Raw genomic sequence first — 12,393 nt, 5'->3', positions numbered from 1 at the left:
AGCATCCTTCTTGTTCAAAGAACTGAGAACCGACACCAAACCATCATTAAAATACCACTTTTTCACTTCATCACCTCGATAACCTTTATCACCACCACCTTGCACCATCCTTGACACCATCTCATCGAGAATCCACTCCGAAACCATCACCATTTACTGCTACTACCGCTGCTCCTGTTATTTATTTGTGTTGATAATTAATAAACCCAATATCAAAACCATCCTATATAATCATCATTATTAAGCTTATATCATTACTTGCTATTCGTGGTTATCTGTTTCCTGTTCGAGTTCATCAAAACATCACCATACGAACACCACAAACAAACTTGTGACTGTAGAACAACCACAATCAAAACCCATTTACATTACTATTACGTTTCTGTTACGATTACTTATCACCACCATAGCCCACCATCTCCACCTTCACGTTGTAATTTTCTTTTCTTTCTTCTCTCACCCGCAAGCAACCACCCTCGTCAAACTTCATCCCCATCATGATCCTCCACCACAATCACTTCTCTCTTTAGGCCAACGACCACCAAACGAAAACATAACCATCCCAAATCACTCCTGCAGCTGATACTTTAGATGCTGCTGTTCGTTCATATTAGATTCTGTTCAAGTAAAGAATGAAGATAATTAAATGGGTCTGCTGCAACATCCATTACTACAACTGCAACCGATATCTAGCTACTGTGTATATATTTTTGTTAAACCCCAAACGAAAACCGACAGCCACCTTTATTGATCGCTACTACTGCTGCAGTTGTAGGCTTCTGTTTCTTTATACATTTCCTGTTAACGATGATGAGAGAAGACGAAATAAAATAATCTTTATAATGTTAATGAATAACGATAATTGATGATGAGTTTATACAAATAGAGACATGATGATAATGATTGATGGAAGTGGGAACAGGTGTATGTACAGAGTGTAAAGTGAAAGACACGATTTAGGGAATTGCTTTTGATTTTGTCGGTTGGGGAAAAGAAAAAGAAAAAAAAAAGAATTGAATCCTTTTTGCATCGGGATTCATTTAGGATAAATGATTTCTAACGGGCCACAACACTTCCTTTTCGTCAGTTGGGCCGAAGATATACTTTGGGCCGAGGTTTATACATATTAGTCTGTTGGGCCGTTATAGGGTGATTGGGCCGGAATGAAACATAAAACGGGTTAAATAAACTAGGTCTGTGATTTGTTCAGATAAAATGAAACAGATAAATGGTTAAGGGTGTTTTCGGGTGTTCGAGAGGTCATGAGTTCGAGTCTCACAAGGCACAATTCTTTTTAGGATAACTTTTAAAGGGTATATACTTCCATATCTATTTATATTGTTATTATTATTATTATTATTATTATTATTATTATTATTATTATTATTATTATTATTATTATTATTACTATCAATATTATGACTATTATTATCATTAATATTATTTTTGCTATTAACATTAATTATTATCAAGTATTATTATTAAGCATTATTAATATTAAGAGTTATTATTAAAACTATAATTTTTATTGTAAAAAAACAATACAACCTTTTATTTTAGTATCATTATTGTTAAAATTATCATTTTTATTAAAAACTATCATTTTTATTGAAGTTATCATTTTTAGTAAAATTATCATTAAATCAAATTAGCATTTTTATTAAACTTATCATTATTATTATTATTATTATTATTAAAAATATCATTAGTATTATTATTACTAAATATGATTTTATTATTATATTTAATATTATTTTTATTATTATTACTATTATAAGTATCATTATTTTATTATATTATTATTATCATTACAATAAAAATTGATCATATAAAAACATACATAATAAAACTATATTATAATTATTTATTTAAAGTATACAAAGTAAATGTAATTAAATAGGTTATTAATGAAACACATGATTAAAAATAAAAATCATAGCACTAACAATATATATTTGTTCGATTACAATTATGTGTGTTAAAACATATATACATGATATAGGTTCGTGAATCCGAGGCCAACCTTGCATTGTTTAGTTGTTCAAAGTTGTTATATGTATTTTTACTACAAAATACAGTATGGTGAGTTTCATTTGCTCCCTTTTTAATTGTTTTTGCAATATATATTTTTGGGCTGAGAATACATGCGCTGCTTTTATAAATGTTTACGAAATAGACACAAGTACTTAAAAATACATTCTACGCTGAGTTGTACCACTGGCATACTTCCCTGTAGCTTGGTAACTACTATTTACATGGGTATTGTAAACGCGAATCCTGTTGATAGATCTATCGGGTCTGACAACCCCAACCGGACTGGACGACCAGTATTCAACGGTTGCACAGTACTTCGTTTTGTGACTACACTTGGTACGGTGTAGTGAGATTTCATAATAAAGGGAATATACGACGTTGATTAAATGTTAAGTATGGTTACCAAGTGCTCAACCACTTAGAATGCTTTACATACACTTGCGAGTGTATTATGTTTATAAATAATGAAATCTTGTGGTCTATTAATATATTGAAAAGATTGTTATGATAAACCTATGAACTCACCAACCTTTTGGTTGACACTTTTAAGCATGTTTATTCTCAGGTACGAATTAAGTCTTCCGCTGTGCATTTGCTCATTTTAAGGACATTACTTGGAGTCGATCATCGCAATGGGACCAAATGATGATGACTTCGTCCAGGTGGATAAGGACGGGTTGTTATATATCTTATTGTAAAAGATATATATATATATATATATATATATATATATATATATATATATATATATATATATATATATATATATATATATATATATATATATATATATATATATATATATATATATATATATATATATTCATTTAGAAATATAAATTTGTACATGTTATATATAATTGAAATGTTTTAATAATATAATATTTAGTTTTTCAAAACTAATTATATTCAAAGCTTATTATATATATTTTGTAATCGTTTAAGTAATAGAAGTATTATTTCATAACATTTTCATTTTTAAAACTTAAAATTAATATATCTCATTTATGCACAAACGTCTTTAAAAACATTTTAATAATCAAATTATATTATATTTAAAAATCATTTTATTAAAAAGGTTATAATAGTAGAAGTTATGTGTATAATTAGTTCTAACAATTAATATTCCAATTTAATATATATATTCAAATTACGTTAATAATAAAGGTCTATTATATCGCAAAACATTTTTGTTTAAGAAAGTAAAATCATAAATAATCATAACAGGTTTCAAGTTTTTAACTTACAGTTTACTCGTGAGTCTTTGGGTTAAGTTAAATGGATAAATAAACGTATGAAATCATTTTAATTTAAACCATCGAATTACTTAACTTGTTGATATCCATTTTCTAAGTTATTTACATTCCATAGTTTCACTTTCACATTAAATAATATGAAAGCTGAATAATTACCTTATCAAAAGTCATGAGTAAATTATTGTAAAGCATGCATTAGAAATCAAATAGGAATTTCCACTAACTTTTGACTAACACTCGTTAATTGACACTTTGTTCTTACTTGTGAACCACTTTACCATTTATTCTGAATATTGTTAAAAATGAAAGATCTCTTAAATCATCGTGGACCTCACAATAGAGACTCATAACAATACCACCAAAAATATCTGTTAAATCAATCGCTTGATATTATCTTTTAATTCCATCGATAAATATATTAAACATATCTTGAAACAAATACGTTCTTGTAAAGTATTATACATCTAATACTTTGTTAACGTTTTCGAGTTATAACTATATCTTATATATTACATATCTATTCACATAAATGTTCGTGAATCATCGAGCACATCCAAAGGGTAATTGATTACATGAATATAGTTTCAAAATTTTTGAGACTCAACATTACAGACTTTGCTTATCGTGTCGGAAACATTAAATCATATAAAGATTAAGTTTAAATTTGGTCAAAAATTTTTGGGTTGTCACAACTTTCAAGTGCCGAGTCAGAATTTAGAGGGATAGCAAAAGGAGTAGTCGAAGCTCTATGGATCAAAAAGTTGCTGACAGAGTTTGGTTTCCCTCCAAAGAAAGCAATTCAAATCTTTTGTGACAATGAAGCAGCAATTGCCATCTCAGAAAATCCCGTTCAACATGACCGCACCAAACATGTTGAAATCGATCGAGATTTTATCAGAGAAAAGTTAGATGATGAAATTATTTCTCTTCCATCAATCAGATCAGAAGATCAGCTAGCCGATATTCTTACCAAGTCAGTTAACAGTAGACTAGACTGTTTTATGAAGTTCTTGACAAGTTGAATATTGGAAAACCCACTATTCAACTTGAAGGGGAGTGTTAGAATGCAGTGACATAAAAAGCAATTTACCATTTATGGTAAGTTGACTTTAGGATCAGAAGAAAGGTTTCTTCATCATTTCCCTTTTAAGATAATCACAAGAATACATTGGCAGCCTCTTTCAACGGATACAAAGGCCACTCCAAGACAGCATCTTTCTAAAATAATCAAAGTAGTTCCAAAAGGTATATTGGAGCCATACTCGTATTAAAATTAGCTGTTAGGGTCTTTGTGCATATAAGCAGTCCTTGTAACATTACTTAGAAATTAATTCAGCTTGTATCAAATAATCAACTTATCAATACAAACGATCAATTTCTTATAATTTGAACATTAATAACATAATACTGCAACATATATACACAGATTAAGAAAATGCATAAATTTTTGTAACAATGTTTGCAGTTAAGAAAGTGTAAACTTATCTCATATATAAGCGCCTGTAACAAATAAATCAAATTTCGCTAAACCAGATTAATCAATTCTACACTTCCATGTGAACATATTTAGGGAAAATGTGTACAGGTCAATCACTCAAATTATAATAAGTTAACAAAAACTGTCACAGGGGTGTTTGGATTTATGTCATAAAAGTGTTGCAATATCGAAAAAGCTACATTCCCTCCCCCTTTATATTCCTGATTACAATTAATGAATTACTCATAGAGCATTAGAAATTTTGATGTTTTATATGGTGATTCATAATATTTGTGTATTATGTATGTCATGCTTTATATGCTGATTCATTCATCTCATGGCATGGTTGGTATACTTTGGGTGCTAGAGGTGAAGAATAACTTAAGCATCCAAAATCATTTGATCTTTTTAACCAGAAATTTAGACTTATATGATAAGAAATTAAGCTACTTTCACTCCACTTTACACATCAATCTGATCATGAAAATTAAAACAAAGGTCATCCCACTAAGTTTATATGTCTATTTGTTTGGCTATGGTGATGCAATTTCATGTTACATGTTGCCATGTTGAGCATAACATGCTTTTTAATTCCAGGTTATTTGCATCACTACCTTATGGGATGGATATCTATGAAAAGTATATTCAACATGACAATTAAAAGTATATATGCAAACCTTACTGGAAATACCAAAGTAGCCATGAAAAAGTTGATACAACAACCATTTGTGCATTTGTGCAACCAAGTCAAAATGAGTGAATAAAATGTAATCAAATTCTAACATTATAGTTATGGTGACACATAGATGACTTTTCATGAGAGAATCAGTTGTAATTACATTCATGAACACTACACATTTTCATTAATACTCTTACATTTAATTACTTATGTTAAGTTATTTGAATCAGTTGTAAACTTGTAATCACATTCATGAACAGTCATGGTCTATTTTGGGTCCTGCAAAGGGAGACGAATAGATCAAAAAGATCCTATGGTCTAAAATCATGAATTAGGCTTAATTACTGGATAAGAAAGCAAAAGTTAGTTACTTTACACGTGAATCTGATCGATTAAGAAATATAAAGGCCATCATCTTCTCACCATTCAGCATACTTTCTTTGCTTACTGATGTCATTTACATGTGACATGTTGTCATCTTTTTTGTATTAACAACTAACTGATATGCATAAAAGTAATAGTCAGGATGATCTTATCAAAGTCGACAAGAAAAAGTAGCGAATACCATTTTTCTAAAATGAGGGATGAATCTATGTATGACATATGTCTTACTCATAAAGCGTAAAGTTTATAGTTTTTGCCATCTTTATGAGCTTATAAGTACCATGGATCCATAACACATTTATCGGAAACTTTAGCATTAACCACAACGAAAATCACATTAATCGAATGCCAAAATATGGATAGCAGATTCTCAAGCAAAGTTATGGGCTTCTCGATCGTATCAACGGGTGGACTACTTCTGTCTAAACCTTATCAGCCCCTTTTAACTCTTTCTAGTTCTTCAAAAAACAATGGTGTTGATAGAAAAGGCAGTTTTGCGGTCTCGATTAAAAAATATGATAATTAATTGCTCATTCTGATACTGTCATTATACAAAAATTTCAGTTCTTTACCTCAATCTAACAAACTTTTTCTTCTATATTTGCAGTGAACTTAGGACCCATACTAATAGAAATCATGAAGAACAAGTTAAGTTTCGGTGCCAAAAAATTTCCAATTGGTCGCGAAGGCACAATCTTTAGTAAACGCTTTAGAACTACGAATAATGAGAAGTTGTTGCATGCTACACGATGTTACATATACACGATCGCTGGTGCGATAGCAGGAAGCTTATTCGTGTCAAGTGAAAGAGTTGGTTTTTGCAGCGATAAGTCGCTGAAAACATATTCTGCAACAGGGGAGATGTTAAAGTTTCAGTATAAAGTATCAATCCCATTAGGAAAGATAAAAGGCATAGGAGAAAGCATGAACGTAAAGAAGCCGTCAAACAAGTATGTTGAGTTTGTAACATTGGACGATTTCAGCTTCTGGTTTTGGGGATTTTCGGACTATAAGAAAACTTTAAGATATCTACGTCAGACAATTAGTCACAACTGCTTGAGCAACTGATAATATAGATCGGTTATTAGTCACAATTTATATGTAAATATAAGTACTAGACAAGAGACAACATTATGTTATATGGAGATCATTTCGATCTGGACTAATTAAGTTGCTGATGATTGATAGGTTGTTTAGTGTAATTTCTCATTTAGAATCACATTTTGGTAGAACAAGTTACATGAGGGGTGAATAGATAGATGTATATATTGATTGATATATGATAATTCAAGACTTTTTTTGGCATTTCTGTTTAAATTCAAGAGTATCAATTTACAAGTATATTTCAATTATGGTTTAAACTTAGAATCATAAAATTAGTTTTTTTTTTCTTTCTACAAGTTGCTCCTCCATATTGGTTTACTTGTACTCATCAACAATATGAATGGTTTATGATCCAGGTTTATATCATCCAGTGTATTGGAAATATATGGTCTTTAGTAGAACAAATTTTTTTTTAATTGAACAAGGTTAATTGTTAGAATGCAGTGACATAAAAAGCAGTTTACCATTTATGATAAGTTGACTTTAGGATCAGAAGAAGAAAGATTTCTTCATCATTTCAATTTTAAGATAATCACAAGAATACATTGGCAGCCTCTTTCAACGGATACAAAGGCCACTCCAAGACAACATCTTTCCAAAATAATCAAAGTAGTTCCAAAAGGCATATTGGAGCCATACTCGTTTTAAAATTAGCTGTTAGGGTCTTTGTGCATATAAGCACTCCTTGTAACATTACTTAGAAATCAATTCAGCTTGTATCAAATAATCAACTTATCAATACAAACGATCAATTTCTTATAATTTGAACATGGTATCAGAGCTTACGATATCGATCTTGTCATCAAGATACTCGTTTTTTAGTCTCCATCATCTACCAAGGGATTACTGCCATGTCTAGCGACGGTAGCCATCCCCATAATGAATCATCTGTTGATTCAAGCGATAAAACTGATTTTCAAACCCAACTTGAATTATTTATTAAAAATGGCATGAGTTTTCAATCTAAACCCAAATTAACTAGTAGCTTGAAGATCAATATCAATCTGAATAGTCAGAACTATGCTTTATGGTTCCGAATGATGAAAGTGGCAATAGGAGAAGAATCAAAAGCATCCTAAACCACTTGACTTCAAACGTAACATAAACTGATGAATCAAGCTACACTCAGTGGGAACAGGAAGATCTTGTGGTCTTTTCTTGGTTAATTCAAAACATTGAGCCAAATCTCGCAAGTGACTTGACATCGTTTCCAACTGCCAAGTCATTGTGGGATGCTCTTATCACCACTTACAGTAGTGGTCAAGACAAATTGCAAACCCTTGATTTATATGTAAAAGCCATCAAAATGGAACAATCCAATATGACTCTTGAAGAGTTATGGATCAAAATGCAGGGTATATGGGGGGAACTCGAAAGGCGAGATCCAAACCCCATGGACAATGCATCTGATATAGCCAATACAACAAAATCAGGGCTGAGCATAAGCTTTTTCAATTTTTAAATGCATTAGATCGAAAACATGATACTATCAAAAGAGAAATGCTTCGTTTAAACCCTCTACCAACGGTAGAGGAAGCATATGCTGAAGCACATCAACAAATTTTGGGGTTCACCAACAATGAACCTTCAACCAATCAAGGAATTGCAACTGGATTAGCTGCAATAGATGGCAAAGGCTCATCGTCTCGACCACAGTTTCAACCACCACAACAGAACCGTACCAATTATCAACTAAAAATTGACAAATCGAAACTAAAATGTACCAGATGTGGGAAATCAAAGCACACAATTGAGCAGTGCTTTGAAATTAAAGGCTATCCAGAGTGATGGACAAAGCCAAACAAAGGTAAAGCAGCGATGACAGCAGCGGCTGAGGAAACCACCACCAACACCACAGATCATGACTTCGGTGGAATTGCAACCACCACCACTGAAATGATTGGTACACATTTAAAACCCATCATCTCTTTATTTACAAGTTTAGAAAATAAAAAGGGATCTAGGGTTAATAAAAAGGTTAAAGCATCTGGGAACAATGAAATTGAATATATCGATATTAATGAGGAAGAGGGAAAGAGTAAAGGGACGGTTGAGAGGAGTCTTGGGTTTATCCCAAAATTTGAACAGTCAAAATCAAAAGGGGTGAGTCATGGGTGTATCCTAAAAAACGATCAGGTAAAATCAAAAGGGGATGGGCTAAGACAAACTACTAACCAGACACACTATAACTTTGGGCCAAAAGTGGGTAAGCCCACTAATTCAGTTGAGACTTTATCCAAAAATAAAAATAAACCTACACATTATCAGGCTAAAATCATAGATGGGCCAGACTATCCAGTTTTTAAATTTGGGTCCAAGATTGTAACTAAATTTAATAATAAGGTACAAACAAAGCCCGAACCTATTTTGTGTCAAAACAATTACTCCATTTTAACAAAAGTACAAAAAGACTCGTCCGAAGCAAACGTTGTCTCAAATACTGTTAAGTCTAAATCGTGGATATTGGATTGTGGGGCAACGGATACTATGACATTTGACGAAAAAGATATTATTTTTAAAACAAAACCTAGGAAAAATAAGATACAAACTGCTAACGGTGAAATTGTTCAAGTTCAGAATAGTGGAACTATTGAAATTTCACCAACTATTAAATTACTTAATTGTCTATATATTCCAGCTTTATCTCATAAGCTGTTATCGGTAAGTCATGGTACAAAAGAATTGAACTGTAAAGTCCTGATATATCCGAATTTCTGCATCTTGTAGGACATTCGGACATGAATGTTGATTGGGCGTGGCACTGAAAAAAGGGGGTTATACTATGTTGACGAGGTTTCTCAACAAGGCACTGTGTCACTTGCTCACGGAACACCTACGAGAGAAGCCTAATTATGGCATAGGAGATTGGATCACCCTTCAGCCGGATATTTACATGTTTTATTTCCTAGTTTATTTCCATCTAATGTTGTTTTGAATTGTGAAACTTGTATTTTGGCCAAGGTCATCGAACTACTTTTAAACCTAGTAACTCTAGACCAAATGTACCTTTTGTGTTAATTCATTCTGATGTATGGGGTCCAGCTCCTGTTAATGGTGGAAAGAACCTTCGATACTTTGTCCTATTTATTGATGACCATACCCGAATGACCCGGATTTATTTTTTAACCCACAAATCTGAAGTATTTGAAAAATTCTGTCTTTTTTATAAAATGGTTCAAACTCAGTTTAATAAAAATATACAAGTCCTAAGATCCGATAATGGGGGGAATTTGTAAACACTTCGATGAAAACCTTTTGCGAAAACAACGGGATTATCCATCAAACATCATGTGCTCATACCCCCGAACAAAATGGAGTAGCCGATCGAAAAAATCGGCTACTCATAGAGATGACTAGAGCATTATTAATGAATTCAAAGTTCCGAAAAGTTTTTAGCCCGAAGCACTTGCTTCCGCTACCTATCTTATCAACCGTTTACCTACCAAGGTTTTGGGCACAAAAACTCCTAAATATATGTACTTTGTCTCAATTTCATACTCTACCGACTTCATTAAGCATTTAACCACGAATATTTGGATGCTCTGTTTTTTAACATTCCAAAAACTGAACGCACCAAACTTGACCCATGTGCCGAAAAATGTGTTATGGTTGGTTATGGCATAAACCAAAAAGGGTATTGGTGTTATAGTCCTAGGAGACGTCATGTTTTCACTACAATGAACTGTAACTTTATAGAAACAGAATACTTTTATAACACCCAACTCACGAGTGAGAGGGAGAAAGTGGATAATGACACTCGAATCAGTTGGATAACCTGGATACCTAAACCTGAAAACATTCAATAACTAAACCCTGATCTTGAATCACCTGATCCTGAGTCCCCGAATCCTGATCACGAATCACCAAATCATGTTCCTGAATCACCAAATCCTGATCCAGAATCACCAAACATTGAACCAAATGCAATCTCCACGAGTAATAAAAAAGGAGAACAAAATAGTTCAACTTTCGTTGAAACCACAGAAAGATATGTTCTACCACAAAGAGCCAACAGAGGAGTACCACCAAAAAGATACTCTCCAGATAAAGAAGCTCAAAGATCGAGATACCCAATTACTAACATTGTACAGGGGAATTTATCAAGTGAAGCACAGAAGTTCAACTCTGCTTTATACTCTGAAGAAATTTCAGCTGTAGTGGATCAACCAATGAAATCTGACAGATAGCTATGAAAGAAGAGATTGAGGCACTTAAGAAAAATGACAAATTTAACGACCCGTCAAAGTACACTTGACTACCATCGTTATCTTGGTCCCACAGCTTGATCATAACTCTATATGAATTTGATAAATAACATTGCATTCTTTATTTAAAAATGATTTCCTATAAAGGAAACCTACCAAAATATGTAAGTTTAGAAAAACCATACATAATTTCTTAACCAAAAGTTGACCAAAACAAAGCCAACAAACACCCACAATTTAATGTATCAAAATAGAATGCAAGTTAATGTTTAACAAAAGCTGCCATCATAAATATGCAGACTCTCTAAGCATAGCGGAAGCATCAATCATGAACCTGAGAATAAAACATGCGAGTAACTGTCAACAAAAATGTTGAGTGAATTATAGGTTTAACATTGCAAACAATATTTAATTTAAACTGTAAAAATTTATGTTTGAAAACATAAAGCCTTATTTTGGACAACAAAAATTATATGCTCGAAAACATATAAAACATTATTCCATTAACCCGTGAGCCACCTGGTAACCACTTAACCAATTCCACCCTTACCAAACACAATATACACTGAACAGGTGTATCTTCAAATAATTACGAAGTACTAATACATTCTGTCTTTAAAAATTGCTAGCGCGAATAGCATGAAATGGGGTTGTCAAACACGATAGATCTATCCATAGGATTCACGTTCACCAGTAGAAACCAGTGATTACAGTTACCAGACTAGGGAATATTTTCGTTCAACTCACAATGAATAACTTAAACCAACTTCCACGAGTGTCCAATATGAAAAATAAAATGCATGTATTCTCATCTCAAAAGATATAAAATAGGAAAAATGGGACTATAACTCACCTTAACGTAAATGAAGGAACAACACAGAAATGCGAACAGCAAAAGGTAAAGTGATCAAGAATGATCACAACGCCGACCTATAAATAAAGCAGGTCGATATAAATAACTAACTTAGGTCAAGTCTTAGTATGATAGCTATAGTACTTGTTGCAAGTAGACATAGAACAACACTCGGTATGCTTCGGTTTGATCAAAACAGCGTAAGGACACGTACTTTCTATTTTTAGAAAGTTTCTATTTTTGAAAAGTTTCTATTTTTTAAAAGTTTCAATTTTTAGAAAGTTTCTATTTTTGGAAATTTTCCATATTTAGAAAGTTGCTATTTTTAGAAAGTTTATAAGTTAGGAAAGTTTCCTTAATTAGAAAGTCAACAAAAGTCAACTGAAAGTCAAAGTCAACCG

General features: G+C 32.2%; 1 protein-coding gene across 1 annotated transcript; it reads left to right on the top strand.

Moving 5' to 3' along the window:
• Positions 1 to 6,161: 6,161 nt before the first annotated feature.
• On the top strand, positions 6,162 to 6,919 carry LOC139846512 (putative GEM-like protein 8). Its single transcript, XM_071835995.1, has 2 exons — positions 6,162 to 6,318; positions 6,438 to 6,919. The coding sequence occupies exons 1-2, from the start codon at positions 6,186 to 6,188 to the stop codon at positions 6,896 to 6,898; spliced, it is 594 nt and encodes a 197-aa protein (XP_071692096.1). The 5' UTR covers positions 6,162 to 6,185; the 3' UTR covers positions 6,899 to 6,919.
• The last annotated feature ends 5,474 nt before the right edge of the window (positions 6,920 to 12,393 follow it).

This window comes from Rutidosis leptorrhynchoides, chromosome 5 (genome assembly GCF_046630445.1).
Source record: "Rutidosis leptorrhynchoides isolate AG116_Rl617_1_P2 chromosome 5, CSIRO_AGI_Rlap_v1, whole genome shotgun sequence".
NCBI lineage: Eukaryota > Viridiplantae > Streptophyta > Magnoliopsida > Asterales > Asteraceae > Rutidosis > Rutidosis leptorrhynchoides.
Note: the sequence above shows the minus strand (reverse complement) of the source record. Positions and strands in the feature narration are given on the sequence as shown.